Raw genomic sequence first — 24,303 nt, forward strand, 5'->3', positions numbered from 1 at the left:
TTTACTACACAAAGGTAGAAACAAATGATTTAAAAAAGCAAAAATAAGTAAAAATCCACAAACAATAAATTACTGCAGTGACCCAGGGAAAATTAAAATATGTTACTATACCAGTAGTGAATGCAGCCCTCAATATGAAAAAGGTTCCTCACCCATGATATAAATAAAGGTGGCATTTGAACTGCTGTAGTGCATTACGGTAGTTTCAGCACAGGGATAGTCATACCTCGGATTATATACGCTTCAGGTTACATACGCTTCAGGCTACAGACTCCGCTAACCCAGAAATAGTGCTTCAGGTTAAGAACTTTGCTTCAGGATGGGAACAGAAATTGGGCTCCGGCGGCACAGCGGCAGCAGGAGGCCCCATTAGCTAAAATGGTGCTTCAGGTTAAGAACAGTTTCAGGTTAAGAATGGACCTCCAGAACGAGTTAAGTTCTTAACCCGAGGTACCACTGTATAGCATTCATAGGAAGCTGTGTTATGCCAAGTCAGACCATTGGTTCACCTGGGTCAGTACCATCTGCACTGATTGGCAACTGCTTTCCACGGGTTTTATCCGTCTATCCAATGAGTACCTTTTGCATGCTAAGGATGTGATAATTGCTGAACCACAGCTCTTCCTGGTTACTTCCCAACACTGCCAGAGTTTAATGCCTTTGGAAAACTATCCAGCATCACTGATGTACATGGATTGGAGCAGCCTTATTCCCACTAAGTTTAAAGGGATTATTCCAAAGGACTGCAGCTTCAGTTCATCAGGTAACACAGGAAAATCCAATCTGATACCTTACCCTGGCACTCCGGTCATGTTCTGCAGCCTTACTCAAACGGAATTGATTCCTGGATCACACCAAAATATGTTTCAGATGAGTAAATAACAACAATGATAAAATGTGTGTTTGAGTGGGAGGGGGTGTTATTCTTGTTTTTATTACGTATTTTGTCTTTTTCATTTTGTCTTTTTATTTTACTCTGTATTTTACTTTGTATTTTACTCTGAAATCTATGGATAAAGGGCGATATACAAATTTAATTAAATAAATAAATAATAATAATAATAATAATAATAATAATAATAATAATAATAATAATAATGTTAGCAATGGTCCTATGGCTCTGTGGCTTTCAGTTTCAGAGCTCCTGATTATAAAATCACTGAAAGGCGTGACGTCCCGTAGGTGTTTCTATGAGAATGGCTAATGGGAAGAGAAACAGAAACATGGGGGTTTGAAGCGCATCCTTCTCACGCGCTTCCCTGCAAGTCCTACGGGGACTCGCTCTCTAGCCAGGCGCAGATGGCATACGGCAAGGGCATGAGGCTGCCGCCACACTGACTTGAGCCATCAATTCATCTCTCTCCGGTTCTCAGCCCCCTTTGCCACGTGCGGGGTTCCCGTTTCGAGCGGGCAGCCCTCCAGTGACGCCATCAAGCGAGCGCCAGGCACTGGGTGGAACCGAAGAGGTTCCGCCCTAAACGCTACCCCGCGCAGGCGCGGCAGAGGGAACAGCGCGTCAGTTCCGGCGCGGCGAAGGCAAAGCACCGGAAGTGGCGCCTTCTTGCTAACGGGCCTGCGTCCGGCGTCGGTTTTGCCGCGGTTTTCGCTGAATGACCAGGTGGTTGTAACTGAGGAGGCTGGCACCATGGTGGAGGTAAGAGGGCGGGGGGGGACTGCCGAGGCTCGTGGCGCGACGAGTTGAGGGCCGTTTCGCTCCTTCGCGCCGCTTTTTTTTTGGGGGGGGGGGCTCAGCTGCGCGAAAATTAGACCCTTTGAAATCAGCTGGATGAGGCAGTTGCTTGTCTTCGGTTTGGGTCTGCCTTCCTCCAACGCCGGCTGTGCCTTAGAAAGGGTCGAACCGGAGCTTGTGTGTGCCGGCGAGAGTGAGGAGCTTGGAGAGTTGCGTTCAAAAGCCTTCCCGATGTTGGCTTGGAGGAGGGTTTTCACACATTCAGGGTGTCTTACAGGCAGTCATATAGTAAGCGTGAAACGTGAAGGTAGTCATGGAAAAGATCAATAACGAGTGTTGACTTGTGGAAATGGCAAAAATTTAACTGGGAAGGTCAGAAATCGAGACGACAAGAATGGGAAAAGTTTATAGTTTATTTACAAGACCACTGTAAGCAGGTTAAAACATTGGCAAAACTGTAATCACACTTGTCAAGTAACAGAAAGTGGATAATTTAGGACAAAAATTTGGGTAAATATTGATACACAGTTGTAAATATAATCATTAGGACCCATGGAAGGGATGGGGGAAGTCAGGAGATTCAGAGTAATCTCAGTACTGTATTTGGATTTGGAATTGTTTTTTGTTACGTGTACCTTTTAAAAATCAAATATATATTTTTAATAAAAAAATGAGTGTTGAGTAGACTTAATCACACTTCAGAAATAACACTTCATGGATTCCATCAGTACACGAACTAGCCCATCTTTCTGGCATTCAAACATGCCAGTGAACGTCCATCAGCGATAGTAGGTAGCTAAAAGGGCTCTCAGGTGGTTCTGGATTTAGGAATGATGCAGGAATGTTTGGTTGCTGCTGCTTTACCTTCATCTCGTGATAAAGACTGAAGAATTTTATATATCTTCTGAGTAAGAAAAAATTGTTCATTTGAAGAGTGTATGCCTTGTATGCAGAAGGCCTCCCAGACCTAAAAAGCATCTTTGGTAACAGGACTAGGAAACCAGAAAGATCTGAGACCATGGAGAGTTACATCCATAATAAGCAGTGCTGACAGTACAGGCTATATGCATAGTGTTAATGTTTTTCCATTTCCTCGGATACTGAGTTTTTTTTTACCCTCAAAGGTGTTTTTCTACACCCAAAAATAAATAACACTTGGTGAACTTTTGTTTGCTTACTCATGGAAAGTGACAGGAAAACTGCATTTTCTTTTTTAAAACTGGGGCAGTAACGTTGGGAAATCCTTGTGCCTGGTCTGAGCTTTATTGATGTGCTGTGCTTACATGCTCATAATCTTTTTTAAAAAGCTGCAATTATTTCCAGATCTATTTCCTTGTAAAATAAGCTGTCTGTAAGGCACACACATACTGCCCAAGTGCTGTTCTTTTTTTATTCCTCAAATACCTGACTGAAAACACAGGTCAGGCAATAAGAAGTGGAACACTGTTGTATCCATCTTGCCTGTACACATGCATAGAGGGATGCTGCTATTACATGCTGGGTTATGCTTGTATGGGGCCCATGTGAGATAATTATCCCATGATAAACCATGTTTGTGGATGAATTAACTGAACAAAGAGTTCTAGAATATTTAGCTTTTCTGCATTTTGCTACCACTCAGACAAAAGTGAAGAGCAGGGGAAGAAGTTTGTGTTATAACTAAGTTACTATTTATCCAGATCACCGCCAGCTTCTAGGTTTCAGACCCTTCTTTCCAAGTACTAAAGGTACTGGTCTGGTCTCATTCACATGTCAAGTTAAGCCAAATTGTGGCTTAGGATGCCAACTAAGTGGCCCTGCATTAATACAGGAATGCTAGTCTCCATCTTGCAACAGTGCAGCCAGAGGTCTTAACTTTACATGGGTGCAAAAGCTGTGGGTGTAGTACTGTGCAGGGTCTTGCACAAATTGGGTTTGATGGCAGAGGGACAGTGCACCTGACAGCTGTCCATTTATGTCAGATTTGGTATCTCATTTTGCAGCCCTGAAAAGTTTGAAAGCTTGTCTTGAAGCACAAACTCTAACCAATACAGAGCCTTGTAGGATAAACAGCATAATGCACCTTTCACCAAAGTGGCAAGAATATGAATGACACGTCTCACAGACATGCAGCCTCTACATCCACAATTTCTCTGTGTGTTAGAACATGGGAGTCATTCCCAAACAACATGGGCCAGCAAAGAGATTTGGGGAGCACAAAGTGCATACAGAACATTAGTGTTAAGGGAGAAGAGAGAATGAAGGATAGGATAAGTAAATGCAAGTGCCCATTTTCCTAGCTGGAGAGTAAAATCAGGTTGGCAAAATTGCTGTTAAGATGTTTAAAAGAGGCAGAGATTTTATTTATGGTGTAATGGAGTATGGAAGCAAAACAGTTTCATCTGCATGGTGAACGGCTATTGAAGTAATGACTGCATGATACTGAATAACATTCTTTGTTATTAAAAGTAGTTGGGGTTTCATGTGTGAACCCAAATACTTCCATGCATCCATATATGATTTTGGGTGCGAATGGGTTTAGTAGGTGCTTTTGTTAAGGAATAACTGACTGGGACAAATGTGTACACCCCACTTCCACTGCATTCGAGCATGCATCAGTTCCTTGGTCTTTTATTCATCATTTGTTGGTCATAGCTGCTTTGTCACATAAACAAGGTAGGAAATTCCAGCACCACCAATGTAATTGACATTGGCTTCCCAGTGTAGGATAATAGTAAAAAGCAGTTTAATGTGGCCTCTGTATTAACATTAGCATGCTAGCCTGATCAACCAAGCAAGTAATAGTTGATTGGAGCCAACAAAAAATGAGAAACAGTTCTCTGACTGGACGTGCAGAAAGCTAATGGATCATGTTTAATGTTCTGTAAATAATGTCCTCACTCTGTTTGTTTTTATCCAGTTTTACAATGACAATAAATTTAGGGGAACTCTGGCCTCTAAATGTATATGAAAGGTGACTTGCCAGAAAGGAAGTGCAGAGCTTTTATGTTTGGATTTACACCCAGTTCACCCTAGGATGGAAAACAGACTTTTGACCAAAGCATTAGTCTAATGTCTTTGATCTTGACACTCCGGAAAGGAAGAAAGTTAACTTAATACTTCATTTGGAAAGTTCAGTCATAGTTTTTAGCACTTAGCAGATTCTGTTGCAGAGTAAACAGGTACTTATTAGGATGGGGGCAAGAGCTATGCTCCCTTTTCTCATTTGTTTTTGGTACTTTGCCTTCTTTTTGAATGGGGGTAGGGAAAATGAGCTACACTTGTTCTAAAGGAGAACAAAATAAAGTCAAGCTAGCCATGTATGCATAAGTACTGTTAGTCTAATACCCTTTATTGGACTCAATTAGAACATCACAATACTAGTGAAAGTAACATTTATGGGTTATATTTTTCTAAGCACACATACTACTGCAAACTATTTTGAAAAACATTGTACATTTTAGTCGCTGTTGTACTTCTGTTTATTTCTAGGACACATTTCTTTTATATACTGTAAATTAAAACAAAACTAGAATTGCATAACAATGTTAACAAGCAGCTAAAAATACATACCAAAGAAGTTCACCAAAACAAAGTATTTAGTAAACATTATTATTTAGTAAAGATGTATTAAGTACATACATACTTACCGTAGATAGTTAAACACAGTGAATTGTATCCAACTCAATTATGCTCAAAATAGTCCCATTGAAATTTTAATGATACAAATACAATGCTCAGGTCGATCACGATCTACTGGTAGATCCCCGCGAGGTTTTGCTAGATCGGGGTCAATCTCTGGTCCCCTTTCCTTAGCATCGCTAAAACTGACTCCTGCCCCGCACCCTCGTCCCGCCCTCCATTGTTGTTTGATCTCTGGAAGGTAAGACGGAGCTTTCTTTGTGTTGCTGTTTTCATTCATAGCGCTCTTTTTGTGAATGACTTTACCCCTTTGTCCCTTGTCTTTAACCCCCCAAAAAACGGAAGTCCCCCCAAAAGCTATATTTTTAACCCATAAAAACTTTGAGCTGAACCCCCCAAAAACGGGGGTAGATCACCGCCAGTTTTTAATTCTGAAAGTAGATCACAGTTTCTTGAGAGTTGGCCACCCCTGCTTTAGGTGAAGGAAAGGTCTCTCATGTCATCATGCTGAACTTCAGACCTGAAAGAAGTATTTTGTGTTTTCTTCTGTCTACTCCCAAACTTGGCAAGTTATGAAGACTCTCACCATTTGCCTCTTCTGACTTGGGAGAGAGAAGGCTGATTTCTCATATAGTGTTTATGTTTGAATCAGATAGAAGGGTATGAGATTTCTGTCTACTCTAGAGATCAGGAGAAATGAGAACCTTCCTTGAGTTATCTGACATGTGCAAAGGACTTGAGGAATAGACATGGTGTGTGTGTGTGTGTGTGTGTCAGTGCTCGTCAATGTTTGTTGAGCATTTTTAATGAAATACGTGTTGCTAAAGATGTGTCTGAAACTTTTCTCTCCTTTAGGAAGTACAAAAGCACTCTGTGCATACCCTTGTTTTCCGATCTTTGAAAAGAACTCATGACATGTTTGTGGCTGACAATGCAAAACCAGTATCATTGGATGATAGGAGGTAAGGAGGATTGCCAGTAAGCTATTGGTACTTTTGAAGCTACGAACCAGTCTAGAATCTTAATCCATTACTCAGCAACCCTATTCCATATTATCACAGTTTCTATTTTGAAACGAACTAGTTCTTGAGGGCTTAGAATCAACATTGGATTGTGTTTACAGTGATGGAGGAGGAAGTTAAAACTCGGCTGTGTACCCAACTAATCCTGTGTTTGTATCACCAGCTGAGTTTATGCTGAAGTTTCAAAAAAGATTTGGTGGGATATGCATAGTCAAAAATGCACCGTCAAAAAACAACAACAAAAACAGAAGGGGCAGATTTGCTTAAAATTTGTATACTGTATGCCAGTTCAGGTGTACAGATGCAAACTTAGAAACTGAACTGCGTCCTCCTGGCAGTGGAACAGATATCATTGGTGCAGAACTATCCCCCTTCTGCAGCCTTCTGGAACCCCCAAAACCTGTTCTGGAAGTTTGTGGACCCTCTGTAGCACATCTGGGCAGTGTGTGGAAGCTGTAGGGGGTAGGAGAGGAAGGGAAGTTATGTCTCAGAAGCATGGCACTGTATTAAGTACAATACAGTACTTAATCTCACTATAGTACAGTACAATCTCACTATAGTGGGAATAACTGTGACCAGGTGATCTGTGTGCCTGTTCAGCCTGTAGTCCAGGTACTAACTGTTGAAGGGGGAGGCCCTAGCTCTCCGTTTTTAGAATTATTTATCCTTAACCTGGATTTTGACTGGGCAGCCCATTAAATAGAGGGCTTTCCTTTATAAACTAGACCCTTTGAACACCTAGGGTGTAGTAAAATCTAGAAAATTGTAACATTCCTGTTTGCTGGAATATTTATCTAAATACTTAGCATACTGCATCCCAATATAACTCCACAAGAACATCAGAACTGTTATCAGAACTCCTAATTGTATATCTTACTTAAAGCATGAGTTTGTTATGATAATACAGTGCATCAAAAATATACATGTACTAAAGTGTTTTCTCACGCAGCCACAAAGTAAAGATGGCCGTTAAACTTCGTACAGAGTACGGTTCTGTGCTTCACATGCCTGTATTGAAAGAAAATGCTCGAGAGAAGGGTGCCCATGGTGTGATTGATTCTTATGGACATAAGCAGTATCTTCAGAATCAAGGTATGGCTACAGTTATAATTGTATAAACCTGAGTATAGACATTTGGGCCGCACTTGCAGTGAAAGAATTTTGCTGCACTTTCAGTTACAATGTGGTTACACAAATGAGGACCCTGGATTATTATTTTTTTATCTTTATTTCCTTTTCTTCTGTCATGGACCCAAGGCAGCCTACATGTGGTTGACAAAGACTTGGCATGTGCAAGTGCATATTAAATATTTATAGAACAACACGTCAGAAGACTTTGAAGTTTTTCTTCTTCTTTCACATAGAAAGTCTTTGTGTATCTGACAGTGGCATTGGCACATGGCCTGAGCTGTGACTTGCCATGATGTAGCAGCTGGTGATCTTTATCCTAAGTATAGCTTGCTAGTGCAGAACATGTTATTATTAATTATATTTATATCTGACTGTGTTTATTAATGGTTTATTGATATAGTAAGCAAGACATTTAATAATACTCAAATAAACAAAAATGGAAATAAATGCCACTGTGTCAGAAGAATGAGTGGGAAAATGTGAATTCCTAAGTTTCTTGTTAAGTGTATAAGCAGCTCATAATTCATGTGCTTACAAGGTAAACAGTACCAGCAGTTCTTGTTATGTGGAAATTATAATGAAAATTGTACAAAGGTGTGTTTAGGAATTCAAGTAATTATCTGTTTACTATAATATTTATTAAAGTAATAATCAACAAATCTCTTGCTCTTTAGGCGATGATGATGAATATTTGATAACAGGGACACATCCATATCCCCCTGGACCTGGTAAGATTTTGAACAAACTATTTGGGTGAAATTGAGTGCAATTTTAGTATATACTGTATTTTTCGTTCTATAAGACGCACCAGACCACAAGATGCACCTAGTTTTTGGAGGAGGAAAACAAGAAAAAAAATATTCTGAATCTCAGAAGCCAGAACAGCAAGAGGGATCACTGTGCAGTGAAAGCAGCAATCCCTTTTGCTGTTCTGGCTTCTGGGATAGCTGTGCAGCTTGCATTCGCTCCATAAGACGCACACACATTTCCCCTTACTTTTTAGGAGGGAAAAAGTGAGTCTTATAGAGCAAAAAATACGGTATATTTTCCCCAGGAAGATGCCACTAATGATGCAGTGCTTGATAGTCACTGTCTCTTAACGAAGCTAGAGGATACAATACCAAAAATAATTGGGTGCAACTTATACATGCAAGTTACACAAGTAATGTTTACTGAAGTGTGGTTTGCATCTACCTAATGAGTTCTTACATGTTATAGTGGAAGTGCACTGGGCAAATTTTGAAATCGTTAAGTATCTTTCATTATTCCATCACTACTTGAAATGAAGGAGATGCACTTGCTCTTAGACATTTGGTTATTAAATCTTTGGATATTGGCTAAGAGATAGGATGGTCCTGGAAAATTGGGGGATGTGTTCCCCCCATTTTTCCTGGGGGGGGGCGCCTCTGGGCCTTAACATATCTAGCTGTGCTGCTGTTTAGTGAAAATTAACAGGGAGTATTTCTCTCATGGAACACTTTGAACCTAATAATTTCATAATTTAAACTCAAATTTTTATATATATATATATATATATATATATATATATATATATATATATACATACATACACCCCCACACACACATTGGAGCTTAAGTTGTTGTTAAAGTATCTAAAGTGTCCAAAAGAGCATTACAAGTTGTCCAGTATACTTAGGTATCCAGAGTATCACGAGTTATATTTTTTTACCTGAATTATAGTTTCAACCTGCTCCAAAGAGAGAAAATGGACTCTTTGAATTTTAAAAGCCAGTTTAGTCCTGTTAAAGTCAGGTAAAATTAAATCAACTGAAATCCTTAGATCCGTAGAATTAAATACATATGATCAATAATGACTAGGTTTTGAGGGATGGCTTTTGTCAGCAAGAATAGATTGATCAGGATTTAGTTGGTAACAAAAAGTAATTAAGATTTATCTTAACTGTGTGTATTTTCTCTTTTAAAAGGAGTGGCTTTGACTGCAGACACTAAAATTCAGAGGATGCCTAGTGAATCAGCAGCTCAGTCATTAGCTGTGGCGTTGCCACCTTCTCAGTCCAAGTAATTACATTCCGTTAAAAGTAAAATTATTCTGTGTTTTAACCAATGATTAACTGTTTTTAACTGATGATTTTAGCTGATGAAGTTTTCATGGAAAATGCAGTGTAAAGAACAGCTATTTAAATCTGTATTAATGGAAACAGAATAATGTGTTCAGTCTGAAACTGAGCTTTTGGATTTTTTCATTGATATAGCTTCATTTGTTTTTCTAAATTGCTGAAATTTAAGAACTGAATGTTGTCTGATGAGATGGATCGGAATTACTGTGGGAGCCTTTTCCTTGTACAATTGATCAGCAATTTTTTGTTAGTTCTGATTACCTCTGTGTGGAGGTGAGATGAAAAAGGGAGCTTTGGATTAGGGAGTGATGTGAAGACAACGGCATATGTTCAGTTCTTTTCCATTTTTGAGTGAAGTCTTTGTGGGACCTTCTGGTAAAAGCTAGTTTGCAAGGATTTGAGCAGTGAGCCACAAAGTCCTGGTTCAGATTTCACCTGTACCCACTAACCATGCAGTTTACTAATCATGTTTACTTATAAGTGAGTCCCGTTCAATTCAGAAGGACTTCCTAGTAAGCGTGCTTAGGTTTGCAGCCTAAATGGCTGCCTCTTCAAAACCTCAGCCCTTCATCTGCAGTATGGAAGCAATAATTCTGACCAACCTTACAGGACTGTTTTAAGGACACTTTTTGTATTTTTTACATTTACATGCACAAGATTTTGTCAGTTACTTGAAAAGAAGCGACTGAAAAAACAAGCATCTGCTAACACTTTGTAGGATAATGTATCTTCACTTTCTCTGCCTCACATCCACTCCCCTTGCCTTTCCAGAATGGAATCAAATCGAACTGCTTCTAGCGTTGGTGATATATACAGACATGCTGGAATTCCTGAGCGCTCACAGCCTCCAGGTTTGACTCTGGTAAGCCCCGTTAATTGAAAGCCTCTGATGGAGATGCAGTAAATTTACCAAATTGGATTCTTAACAGTGACTTTGTCGGGAATAGGGTTGTGACAGAATGACACTGCATAACCATATAAGGATAGCAGAAACTTATTGGGGCGGGATGGAATATTTGTTGAGTGTAGTTTTGAAATGTCTGTTCCTTTTATAGGCTATGATGGAAGCTGGTGGGAACAAAAATTCTGCATTAATGGCAAAGAAGGCTCCGACAATGCCAAAACCACAATGGCATCCCCCATGGAAGCTGTACAGAGTAAGTAGGAAATAAGTTGCAAGGATGAATCTCAGGATAAATTGATTGCTAAGCACTGGCAGGCTCAAACTTTAGGTTCAAGCACCCCCACTTCTGCTCCAGGGCAGTCTGGAGCATGGGTCAGCAAAATAAGGCCAGATCAGGCCCAATTGCCCTCTGGATCTGGGACGGTCTTGGAATCGCCACTTGGATTGGCATGATCGTTCAGACTGCACCATTTTTTTGCCATTTCCCCCACACCGCGACGGCACCTCCTCCCTCCCTCCTCCTGGCTTCTCCCTGCCCTGTGGAGGAAGGGAGCTGGGCTTTGATTGGTGCGAGAAAATCCGAAGCCTCGCCACCCGCGCCATCCATCTTATTTTATAACAATCCATCTCATTTTGTAACAATTGCAGGTTATCAGTGGACACTTAGGTTGGGTGAGATGTATTGCAGTAGAACCAGGAAATCAGTGGTTTGTTACTGGCTCTGCTGACCGAACCATAAAGGTAAGAGATAGCAAAGAACTGAAAAATCACTGTCTGCTGCCATTGATGCTATTTTAAGTGTTTCATGACCAGCATAATTTATTGCCCATCTTTCTTTCTGTTACCTAGAATTTTAGTTGCACCAGTGTACCGGAACTGGAATTAAATAAAAAACTGAATTTTCAGACTTTATAATTCTGTTTAGAGATTAATTTTGTACGCTGCTTAGGTCTTTGAGATGTTGGACTCCATTGAATGAACAGTCTTTGATGTCTTAACTTTTGCAAGATCATCAAAACATTTGTTTCTCTTGCTTCAGATCTGGGACCTTGCTAGCGGCAAATTGAAACTATCTTTGACGGGGCATATTAGTACAGTTCGGGGTGTAATTGTGAGTGGACGGAGTCCATACCTTTTCTCTTGTGGAGAAGATAAACAGGTGAAATGCTGGGACCTTGAATATAATAAGGTAAGCGAAGCACATTGGCAGCAGCTGAAATCTTATTAGTAATTTAATTCATGGAGCATCCTGTTTTAACTGAAATATGTTTGATTTGTAGGTTATTAGGCATTACCATGGCCACCTGAGTGCTGTGTATGGCTTGGATTTGCATCCAACAATAGACGTGCTTGTGACATGTAGCAGAGATTCAACTGCACGTGTAAGTAAAACAGATAGATCTGTGATGTATTAGATCTGTCTCTTCTTACGTAAGATAATGCTTAAACAGGTTTCCTGTCTCTTGCCAATTTGGATTCCATTTCAAAAGGTACAAATCCTACTTGCCCTCCCTGGTTTAGGGTATGTGATTTGGTCAGATTTAAATCACGCAATGAAGACTGAAACTTGGCCTTTGAGCAGGAATGTGTGGCACTCCCTGTATCTTACATGGACATAGTCTCTGTTTAGGCAAAGTGGGGTATACCACCATATGTGATATATGCTGTGAATATATGTGTGCATACCTGCTTGTCAATAATGTGTTGCTACAGGAAAATACAATTCTGTGTTCTTCTGTCTTATTCCCATTAAAAATAAATACAAATAATGTCACAATGTAGGAAAAATGTCATGTGTGAATCAGCTCTTCAAGGCATATATGCCTCCTGCCTGCCTGCAGTTTAGTGAACATTTAATACTTGGCCGACAGCTTCAGTTTCCATCCTAGTTTATGTGTTTCATTATCTTCAGGGGCATTAGGGTGGGTTGTAACAGATACCTTTGTATGAGTTAAATTTTTTGAAGGCTTCCTGTGGCCTAAGAGTTACTGCTTTGGCTACAGTTCAGTAGCCATTGCGGAATACACAAATTATGAAATGATTTAGGGCAGTAATTCTTAAATGCTGGGCTCAAGTTCACAAGAAAATGAGGGAAGTTTGATGATAAAAGGCCAGGCTGCTAACAAGTAATACTGGAACTAATAGGTGAGCAGAGGAAGAGTTGGCCTTCCACATCAGGAGAGACCTGAGTGATACATACTTTTGTCATTGGTTTTGATGGTGGATGGTGCATTTATCTGTTCTAATTTGCTTCTAATCTCCCTAGATTTGGGATGTGAGGACAAAAGCGAGTGTGCATACATTGGCAGGACACACAAATGCTGTGGCGACAGTGAAGTGTCAAGCAGCAGAACCACAGATCATCACAGGTATTGTGGAAGCTGTTTACCAAATGCATACAGCATATCCAGCAATTCACTGTTACAGTCAGCTGGAGTATAGGGGAGGAAAACTGCCGTTCCAGTTCCCAGAATCCCTTTGGAAACATATTGAGAACCAGAAGGCAACTGATTTGCAGCGATGTTGTGAATTGAAGATGGTAGAATATGTAGCCCATTTTGCTGCTTGATTTTTACTGGAAACTAGCAGTGGGAGTTTTTACAATGTGTTGGTGGTAATTCACTAACCAATAGGAATCTATTTACTTACAAACGTGTATACAGCAGATAGAAGGCCTTTTCAGAAAAGAAGTACCTTGGCTCTTTGAAAGTTTGACTATTGGATAATCCTAAGTCCCCCCAAGACATTGAAATGCAATTTAAGGTAACATTGATGCATTTGATGATGCCTTCTCTGCAGGGATTCTCAGAAGTAGAGTTGTAATTGTGAAACTTGGAAGTATAACAAAATTGGAGCGTGTGATTCTTTAACATACAGGCAGTTCAGATACTTATCCTATCCACATGCCTTTCTACAATCTATTGTTGTTATTATTTTGTATTTACAGGAAGTCATGATACCACTATACGACTCTGGGACTTAGTGGGAGGAAAAACACGGGTCACTTTAACCAATCACAAGAAATCAGTAAGAGCAGTAGTACTGCACCCAAGACAGTAAGATTTTTTCAGGTTTTTTCCTGTCCTGTTAATGTAATGTAATACATATAATAATATTATATTATAACTACAACAACTGCAACAATGTATATTATTGAAGAAAGTGGTAAATTAAATTGTTAATCAGACATAGTAGTCTTTGGTTAACTGAACTTCCAATACTTGCTAACATACACCTTGTTACAGGTACACGTTTGCATCTGGGTCTCCGGATAACATCAAACAGTGGAAATTCCCTGATGGAAACTTTATCCAGAATCTTTCTGGTCATAGTGCTATTATCAATACACTAGCTGTGAATTCAGATGGAGTTCTGGTTTCTGGAGGTAAATGAGAATTTTAGAAGTAGCTTGAACAGGAACAATTCTTTCCCCCCCCCCATATTATTTACTGTAACATGCTATCTGCAGGGCTGACTTATGCAGACAGTTCTGAAACACTGAATAGCTCAGAGGTCACCAGTCCATTTTGATTGACTCCACAAATGTATAGCACTAGCATTGAAAGAGCTTTGGGTCTCAAAATACTGTTTTTAACAATTAGAGCAAAGCTTTCCAAATTGTATTTCGACACATTAGTGTGTTGGCGTCGCACGAATGCTCCCTGCTTCTCTCGTGGCTAGAAAGGGGTTAGTTAAACCACTGGTTTGCTAGTAAAACTGAATTACTGTGTCGTGAAATGATGCATGTCTAAAAAATGTGTCACCAAGAAAATTAGTTTGGAAAGCTTTGGTTTAGAGCAGGCACCCCCAACCTTCAGTCCTCCATATGTTTTGGCCTACAACTCCCATGATCCCTAGCTAACAGGACCAGTGGTCAGGGATGATGGGAATTGTAATCCAAAACATCTGGAGGGCCAAAGGTTGGGGATGCCTGGTTTAGAGCCATAAATGAACTTGGTCCAAGTATGTTGAGGGTGGTAACTGGAAGAATTCTTGTTCCAAATCCCAACTTTATCTGACATTTGATGGAGATGATGTGCAGGGCCTTTTAAATGGTGGCACCTGTGTTTTACTATAGACTGCAGATGGCAAGCACAATCTTAAGAAACATCCCCCATTTATCTTATGTAAGACGAAATGCCTCTTCTAAACTGATGCCAACTATGACATGTGCATGGGTCATCTGAAAGCACAGTATACTTGCTTCAGAACTACTTGCAAACCAACACAAGTTTAACTAATTGATGAACTGATATGCTGTCATTCTATGAATCTTTCCTGGGAGAATAAGCTCCATTGAACTCAGTGGGGTTTGCTTCTGAGTAAATGTGTATAGGATTGTGCTGATAGTGCTGTTGCGATTACATAGAGTAAGTGGGGGGGGTTATAATAAAAACATTAAAATGAATTTGGGCTGTATATTGAATTGTAAAGCATGTGTAACACTGATTTTGTTTTTCAGCTGACAATGGTACGATGCATCTTTGGGACTGGAGAACTGGGTATAACTTCCAGAGAGTACATGCGGCTGTACAGCCTGGATCATTGGACAGCGAATCTGGAATATTTGCATGTGCATTTGATCAGTCTGAAAGTAGGCTGCTTACTGCTGAAGCTGATAAAACCATTAAAGTCTACAGAGAGGATGATACTGCGGTATGGAGAATCGTATTCTTTTTCGCCACATATTTTATATATAAAACTAGGTTTTAAGATACTCTTAGGACAGAGATTCTGGAAGCATTATCCCTAAACGCTGCTTACTGCTAGAGTGATTACACATTAGCTCGTGCAGCCGGCCTACTTCAGCAGCAAACGCATCTCATGGGATGGGAAAATGTAATAAAAAAGCAGTCACTACAAATAGAGGGCAGTTAGGTTGCTTGCCTGTAACTTTCTAACAACAATGGAATAAAATGATTTCTAATTCCATTTTCAGCCTGAACAGGGTAGATTTTTAAAATTTGTTAAAAAGAAGAAAGTACTATGCATTTATTCAGAGCAGAAAATGCTTGATACTAGTTACACAAGATTACAAAAGGATGTATGGATTTGGAGATGGCTGCTGCATTTTAAAAGCAGACAAGTATTTCCTTAGCCACACTGATTATCTGCGACACTTAGAGCACAATCCTATGCATAGAAAAAAGTCCCACTGAATTCTTGTTACATGTGTGTAGGTTTGCAGCCTATTATCTGTTGTGCAGAGTTCTGCTGCATTACTTGCTCCAACTTAAGACTATCGTGGCAGCAGCCTTCTGTCCATTATTATTTCCCTGTACATCAAACTAGGCTTGTTTTACAGGGGAGAAAATCACTCTTGAATTTTTTATTGGGAACCTTTGATCAAAGGAAACTGTGAAATATTTTCTGTTGCTTTATTTTCTACTTTTAAACAAAAGCTTGTCACTGCATATCTTGATTGTATCGTGCATTTGAGCCACTTAAATAATTATAGTAGATCCAGTAAACAAATCTACTTGTGTCGTCATCTCCACACATTTGATGCATTGATCTATATTACACTCCAGCTGTGAAATGGGATTAGTGGCTTATTTTACCAGGGCTTTTAATTGATAAATTCTAATGCTTGTGTGCAGAAGTTGAAAGAAACACACAGTGGTTTCCAGTTCTGCTGCCTCCTCTGCCACCGGATACCACCCATAATAAACATTTATTGATATGGTTATGTATATTGAACCAAACTGATAACTTTTACCCTCCTGTTGATGGCAATATTTTTATATTGTTCTCTTAACTTCAGCTGGATCAATAAACTTAGTTCATCAAGAGTGTGATTTCATAGTAAAATTCAATGACACTGATCTTATTAAACATTCTGACTTTAACACAAGCCGGAATTCCAATATGTGTTTTTTTTTCTTTTAAAAAATATTTCTAGACTGAAGAAACTCATCCTGTCAGCTGGAAACCAGAAATCATCAAGCGAAAACGATTTTAATGAGAATCCACCTGAATAGCTGTGCCATAATCCTGACTCTGACTACAAAGCCTGAACTCTCCTCAAGTCATTGCTTTGTTTAGTTTGCAGTTTTTATATTATATATGGCTTCCCTCTTGGATATTATCCTCTCTGATCCCAGGAAATCAGCTGCAGATGTTACGCACATCTGAAGAAGTGAAAGTTTCTTTTAATAAAATGGTAATGTGCTGGTGATCATAGTCACCCAGTGTGTGCATGTCATTCTATGTGGGCAGAAGGTAGTGTGAATCCCACCTGCTCTTTTCTTGTATCCCTCTTCTTTCCCCCGAGGAAAAAAAACAAAACTCCTGTTTGGTACTTGATCCTACGGCACCAAATAGTAAAACTGTTGGGGGGGGGAAAGCCATTGTAAAAGTGATTTATGTCCTTAATACAATGTGCTACTTCATTGAGCTGTAATGCAATAAAATATAAATTTCTTTTCCAGTTTGTTCTTGGGCGTTAACAACTAAAATGCAGAACTGTGCTCTTGTATGTTGTACGTGTGGTTCTGTTTCAGAGCAATGGTTTTGACCATCTCGTGTCAGAATCCTACTTAAAAATTTAATGAAACAACCTCTTCAAAATGCTTTCTGATGAATGTCTATTATTTGATTCTCTGTAAAACTTTTAAAACACAAGTCTTTTTAACACTCTACAGACGAGGTAGAAGAGCAGCTCTGAAATGACACAAGCTTTTTGGCTGAGATCAAGAGAGTCTTCTGAGTGAGTGGAAATGCTTCCACTTAGAATGTGATGGTTTAGCAATTTTGCTTTCTGGCTAGGGCTGGGCGATATATCGATATATGGTCCAAAACCGATTTGAAGCTCACATCATGATAATTGTTTCATAATATTTGAGCAGGCAATATATCGCAAAGCATAATGTGTGTAAGGGCTAAGTGATACCTGGTTTTCACCATCACAATAACTCCAGCTAAAGGTTGCAGTGTACCACAATGTCTGAAATAAGGATGGAATTATACAGAGGTGAACAGGACAATGTCCAGGCAACTGATACTACTTAAGAGGTCTAAAACGGATAAATGACAGTATTATCAATCACCACACAGTCAGTTTCATCAGCAGGCAAGCCAAAATTCATCCCAATAGGACTTTTGGTTTGGGGCTTGGCTACCAAACAGTGGCATGTTGGGCAATCCAAAATACATCAATGAGTCATAATGAATGCAAATCTGGGACTGCCAGATTGCCAGCAGGCCTCCTAGGTGGCAAAAGTGGCAGCAGCCAGGAGGTGGCAGAATTAACAACAGCGGGGAAGGGGCAGAAGCAGTGGCAGCCTGGCACAATAATCTGCAGCCTGCGAAGCCTCGCCACAGCAGTAGGCAACAGCAGCAGGTCTTGTAGTAGGGGCAGTAGTGGCCTGCAAGGCCTTGTAGTGGCAAAAGCGGCAATGGCCTGCAAGGTCTTGTCATGGCGGTGGCAGTGACAGTCAGTGGCGTAGCGTGGGTTCTCAGCACCCGGGGCAAGGCAAGTAATTTGCGCCCCCTAACCTGGGGCAAGGCAAGTAATTTGCGCCCCCTAACCCGTGGATTTTAGCACTCGAGTCTCTTCCGCGCCCCCCCAGATGTTGCGCCAGGTGCAGCAGGCCCCCCTGCACCCCCCACGCTACGCCACTGCTCCCACCACAAGTCTTCAGGACAGCCTTCCGAAGGCTGGTGCAGGGAGAAGGTCTCTCCGCCCCACCGCCAGGCTTCAGAGGAGGTCCGAGGACAGTGGGGTTCCTGCTTCCTCGAGGAGGGCCGGCCAAACGCGCCCCCCCCAAATGTTGCGCCCGGTGCGGCCGGCACCCCTGGCACCCCCCACGCTACGCCACTGGTGACAGTGCCTTGTGAGGCCTTGCAGTGGTGGCAGGAGACAGTGGCAGAAGCAGAGGTGGTGTGCAAGGCCTCACTGAGGCAGGCTGCCAGCTTCTGCCACTTACTCCCGCTACCCTCAGGAGGACTTGCAGGCTGCCACCACTTCTTGCCACTGTGGCGAGGCCTCGCAAGCCCCACTGTTTGTGTGGCTATGAGGCCTCACAGGCTGCCACTACTATTGCCGTCACCATTGCCAGAATATTGCAATATTCTGTTACCGCCACAAGCCCCCCCCCCCCCCGGGCTAGGTCTCCACCACAAGGATTTGCAGGCCACTGTCTGGCACTTCTGCTGCCAAATCCTGTCACCACTGTGAGGCCTCACAGGCCAGTGCTGTTACTGCTGCCACTCTGGTAGCCAAGCCCAAAACCAAAAGTCCTGTTAGGATGTCTTTTGGCTTGCCTGCTGCTGAAAGTGACCATGAGGTGATTGATAATATAATTTATCAGTTTTAGCCCCTAAGTAGTAGCAGGTTGATGATGAGTAGCAGTTGCCAGGACATTGTCCTGTTCACCTCTGCATAGTTCATAGCTGTCAAGTGTCCCTTATTTGAAGGGACAGTCCCTTATTCCAGCGCCATGTCCCGCTGCTGTCCCTTATTGATGGATGTCCCTTAAATGATGTCCCTTAAATTTCAAAGGAAGCAGCTCTTCTCCCTCCCTCCCTGCCAGCCAGGGAGGAGGGAGGCTCCAACTGTGTTGCTTGGCTGTGTTGCTCACCCAATAAGAAGTCTAAGAACGACTGGGGAGTGGAGCTTGCATGCCTTGTGTGCGGCTAATTAATGCAAGCTGAGGGGGTTTTTAAATGCTGGATGCCATTTTGTTGCACGTGCTGCTGCAAACTTTGCAGTGCAAAGCCAGGCCGGGGAGCCATCTTAAGTTGAGGCTGCATAGGCCTTGTGGTGCATGTGATTCAGATTCTATTCAGTTGAACCTCTGGTTACAAAGTTGGTTGGACAGTGTTCTCGAAGCTACCAGCATGAGTTTGACCAGACTGCAGGAGGACAGGAAGACTGGAGTGCCTGGAACAGGTGAGGCTGCAGGGCCCTTATTTTGGCTGCTGGTCCCTTATTTTCAAGGCTGCTGGTCCCTTATTTTCAAATCTCTAAGTTGACAGCTATGGCGTAGTTCCTTATTTCAGATACTGTGATATATTGGTATATCACCATGTTTAGCTGGTTATATATTACAATATTGAAAACCAGCCCTATTTCTGACTGCAGTTCTGCACGCGTCATTGAGTCCTGCTTTGGGGTTCTTGTGACCTTTGCGCACAGCTTTTCAGAGGATGAAAGGGGCTGCATTGGAACAAATTGCTAGAAAAACCACTGTGTGCCAACATAACACTTCGGGTTTTGCCTTCAACTTGGAGAGCCCTCCTAAGGTATCATTTAGGTGCTTTGTTCTAGTCTTGCACACTTTTTGTAATGGGTTGGATATCTTCAACATCTTCACTTACACTGTTCCAATAGCATTTACAGGATTATATATGACACGTATTTGTGTACATAGAAATTTAATATTGCCAGTGAAATACTTGGTTTGTAATATTGGTTGTTATCAACTGAAGTCCCATAAAACCACAAGCTAGTGTTAACTTACACATGAATTGTCTATTTTGGAAAAAATGTTCTATTACAGTTAGGTATTGCAAGTGTGCGTTAATGTAGTTATGATGCAATTTAAACAAAAGTTTGACCCCGTGAAATAGCGTTTAATTTTCTCCCCATGATCTTCACAGTGGTGTAAGTGCCAACTCCCTGGGTTAATACAATTAAGGATGTTTAATGCCAAATAGACATATTTATGGTGTGGTGTGCAAGTTTCATTAAAACATATTAAACAGCTCCATGGCTGCACCCTAAGATCAGCCAGGGACTTAATTTGAAAAGCTGCTCAATTGGTTAGCTCCATTTGGATTCTCCTGTATGTGCACGATAACATCTGCTCATGGAAGAGCTATAGTACATTTCTCATCAGAGCATTATGTCAGGGAAAAACCAGAATAAAAATATATTCTACTGCGTGTGGAAACGTGCAGTATGCTCTAAGTTCCCGGTTTCATCATATGTGCACAACCTGTAGCACAAAGATTTGCAGAATAGTGCTAATGGCTATGCACATGGTTTCTCATATACTTTATGAAACAATTTCTTGTAATATGTTGAGCAATCTGATACCTAGTTTTTAACTAAAATTGGTTGTATTCCAGTTGGAAAGACTAGAGCATTCAACTAATTGCTGCTTGGCTTTTGTACTTTGTTGAACAAGTCAGTATATGGTAGTGTTTCAGAAAGTAACCACCTTTTACACACTGTTGGGACTCTGCTCCAGAAACAAGAGCCTGATCTGGTCCTTGGATCTCAGGCAAAATCTTTGTGCTTGGTTTTCCTAAAAGGCTCACTAAACAAGCCCCAGCAGTTAGTTAGTCTGCAACTGATCAACAAACACCACGGGTGAACTGAGATTAAAAGAAGATAGAAAAGTGCAGACCAGGAACTCAGTCTTGATGGTGAGCAGCCAATTAGTTCCTTGGGCAAATGTCAACATTTGCCAATACTTTGTAAACAGCTTTAATTATGAAACCTGTCAGATGTGAAAGATCAGGTGCACCATCATGGCACATTTTAATAAAACAATCTGATAACGTTTGTCAGGATCAGATTGTGAGTCATAACAACAAAGGCCTAGTATCAGAGAAATCTGCTCTGCCAGCACAGCAATTTATAGAATCAGCCAATTGTGTTTTGGAGGCTGGAGTAGAATTCTGGGCCATAGAAATTTGGAGTGATAGCAGTACCCAAGATTTCAGTGGGCTTTCTCTTTACTGTTTGGTTGGCTGTAGCAGATCGTAACAGAGCTCCCGTCGCAACAATTAGTGATGTCCCGTTGGCATATAATAGAAGAGCTGTTACCATTTATGAATTCAGCCTATAATACTTTAGAAAGAATAGGAGGTATAAAAATCTTGGGCAGCCTTGCTGTTCCATAAATTGTTCTTTGTCCTTCAGATTGAAAACGTGTTTTTTTAAACCAAGCCAGTATTAAAACAAGCTTCATATGGTCAAGATTACTGACTCCAGGGGTACATTCAATATTACAAGTCTGCACACATTTCATTAAGTTTTAGAAGCAGAAAAGCTTTTGGCCCTTGCAACACGACAAATAGGAAACTGCAAATAATATTCCTGCGTATTTTAATAATTTTATAAATGTCAGCAGTTGCTTTCACGAGGAACTGAGTGGCTCAAATATAGGCCTGAGGGAGGAAATGCAAAGAGCAGGTGTTGGAGAACAATGCTTACTTATTTGAACTTTTAATTAGTATTTTCAACAATCTTATTTACATTCACACTGTGGAAGGTGGTGATTAGAACAGTGATTTCCCCAGACAATAGTTTGGCACCACAGCCAGGAGAGCCATTATCGCTGCCAGCTAAGGATGCCTCTAGAAACACCTATGGCTGTAATCCTAAACACACCTAAGAAAATAAGCTCCATTAGATACAGCAGAAATTTTAAGTAAACATGAATAGGATAGCACTATATGGCAGAGGGACTGCTAAGCCAGCAACAAATTTGGTACAATGACAAATCTTAGATGCCAAGATGCAAGTTTGGGGCAAGTACTCTGGTATCCCAGCAGAGATTTAAAATCACAATATGCAGCAAAGTAAAGTATGGAAATATAGGTTATTAGACCTTTGAAATATACCCTTTAAAGTGAGTTCCAAAAATGTTCCCTTAAAAGTTTGTTTCCAAAGTTTCCCTCTTCCTCCAGCATAGGGGGGAAAACCCACACTTTTGGTATGTTAAAAAATGGTTTACTTACAAACGGTTCAAAGGTCAGATTTGTGTGCTTCAGAAAAGTTGCACAGGCAGTAAAACTTAGTTCAGTTACAAAGTGACAAAAGTTCCTAAATTATTGGTCTAGAAACTTGAGCGGCTTGTAAAAGCCATGCAGCTATAGGCAGCAACTCAGAGCTCACACCCTGGATCCACATGTAGACTGAGGGTGAACAATAGACTTGATTACCTGTTTCCAGAATTCTAGATTAAGTCTGACAGGACTGTATGGTATTAACCCCTTCATGCAATTAATTAGATTTAAGAATGTTGGTTAGATCAGTGTTTCCCAACCTTTTTTGGGCAAAGGCACACTTGTTTGATGAAAAAAATCTCGCGGCACACCACCATTACAGCCCCGTGACATCAGCGCGCAGCGTCACGCCGGGAGGGACGCACGAAAGTGAAAGTTTTCAATTTTTTTCCCTCCCCCTTGCCGGGGAACCTCCAAGCTTTGGGGGTGGGGGTGGAGGAGGCAGCAAAGCGAGGGACTGAGGGACCCTAACCCTAACCCTAACCCTCACCGATCACCCGGGAAAGCATGCGAACGAGGAGCCCCCGTGTCCTGCTCCCGGCAGCGGACGGCACAAAGCGAGGAGGCCTGGACAAGGCAGCACGCTCCCCGCTCTCGCTGCATCGGGGCTTTTCTCCTCCAGGCCACTTTCGAAGTCCCCTTCTCCGCTCCCAAGAGCCGGAGCCGCTGCTTCCAGGCCCTGTCCGAGCCCCGACTTGTGGCCTCACTTCGAGGAGCGCCTGTTGCTGGGGACGGGGCTGCACCCCCCTCAGCCGCCGCCTCGCTTCCTTCCAGGAGACCCGACGGCTCCCCCTCTCCCGCTCGCCCTCCTGCACCCGCAGCAGACCGAGACCTCCCCACCCCCGCCCGGCTCAGCCCTACCTGGGCGCCTCCAAGCCCAGCCGGCTCCGCGTCGCGCTCCACGCCGGGCAGCTGCAGCGGGGGCGCGCGGCGGCCCGGCTGAGCGCGCCCCGGAGCCGCCGCGCCGTCGCTCGCGCGTCCCTCCGAGAGCCCTTGGGACTGACTCCGGAGTCGCGAGGCGGCGTGTCGCCCAGGGAAGGGGCGGCTTCCCACAAGTCCTCCGGGAAGCAAACGCCCTCACCTGCCTCCCTCCAGGCCGCCTCGCTTCCTTCCAGGAGACCCGACGGCTCCCCCTCTCCCGCTCGCCCTCCTGCGCCCGCAGCAGACCGAGACCTCCCCGCCCCCGCCCGGCTCGGCCCTACCTGGGCGCCTCCAAGCCCGGCCGGCTCCGCGTCGCGCTCCACGCCGGGCAGCTGCAGCGGGGGCGCACGGCGGCCCGGCTGAGCGCGCCCCGCAGCCGCCGCGTCGTCGCTCGCGAGTCCCTCCGAGAGCCCTCGGGACTGACTCCGGAGTCGCGAGGCGGCGTGTCGCCCAGGGAAGGGGCGGCTTCCCACAAGTCCTCCGGGAAGCAAACGCCCTCGCCCGCCTCCCTCCAGGCAACATCTCGCGGCACACCAGGCAACATCTCACGGCACACTAGTGTGCCGCGGAACACCGGTTGGGAAACACTGGGTTAGATGAAGCTGGTTATCCCATAGAAATAAGTGTTGGCACAGAACAATGCTGTTGGCTCTAATAATTTTTCTTGCCTGTTTTTGTGCTTAGCAGTTTCTGTCAGATAACAAATCTGGAATGCATTTTGTATGTTTTGCTCTTTTGTTAACTGATACAAATGTGGAAATTTAGAAAGCTCCATGTTACTTCAGAGTCAGAACTTGTTAAGTGTATTTCAAATTGGAATCAGAACTCCTACAATTTCCTCTTATCTGGTAGCATGTACTGTTCTAAGTGGGTAAAATTTCCTTTCCTACCAACATGACTTAAAAGGGTTTTGTTTTTAATATTGTACATAACTATAAGAAAGGAAAACAATTTCTTGTAACATAATTGCAAGTTTTATGTGACTGATTAGGATCATAAAGCTTCAAAACAGGATTCCGGTATATGAAAACATGCAGTGCGGATTAGAGTGGGGATGTTATCATTTGTTAATGGAAGATTGGGCAACAAAACTAAATATTTTGCGTGTTAAGTAAAATATGAATATTGTGTATTCTCTGCAACTTAATCACAAATAAAAATTTAATTACTGAA

At 42.1% G+C, this 24,303-nt stretch overlaps 1 protein-coding gene and 1 long non-coding RNA gene across 2 annotated transcripts; both read left to right on the top strand.

The window, feature by feature from the left end:
• The first annotated feature begins 1,507 nt into the window (after nt 1-1,507).
• Nucleotides 1,508-16,897, top strand: PLRG1 (pleiotropic regulator 1). The gene is made up of 15 exons (XM_081208425.1): nt 1,508-1,654; nt 6,167-6,273; nt 7,283-7,425; nt 8,139-8,192; nt 9,411-9,504; nt 10,335-10,425; nt 10,619-10,720; nt 11,116-11,208; nt 11,507-11,656; nt 11,748-11,849; nt 12,734-12,836; nt 13,415-13,523; nt 13,713-13,852; nt 14,930-15,123; nt 16,370-16,897. The coding sequence occupies exons 1-15, from the start codon at nt 1,646-1,648 to the stop codon at nt 16,427-16,429; spliced, it is 1,551 nt and encodes a 516-aa protein (XP_081064551.1). The 5' UTR covers nt 1,508-1,645; the 3' UTR covers nt 16,430-16,897.
• A 1,921-nt stretch (nt 16,898-18,818) lies between these two features.
• On the top strand, nt 18,819-24,303 carry LOC308594921. Its single transcript, XR_014011669.1, has 2 exons — nt 18,819-22,459; nt 23,733-24,303. It is a non-coding gene; the product is annotated as an uncharacterized lncRNA (long non-coding RNA).

This window comes from Podarcis bocagei, assembly GCF_964188305.1.
Source record: "Podarcis bocagei genome assembly, chromosome: 9".
Classification (NCBI taxonomy): Eukaryota; Metazoa; Chordata; class Lepidosauria; order Squamata; family Lacertidae; genus Podarcis; species Podarcis bocagei.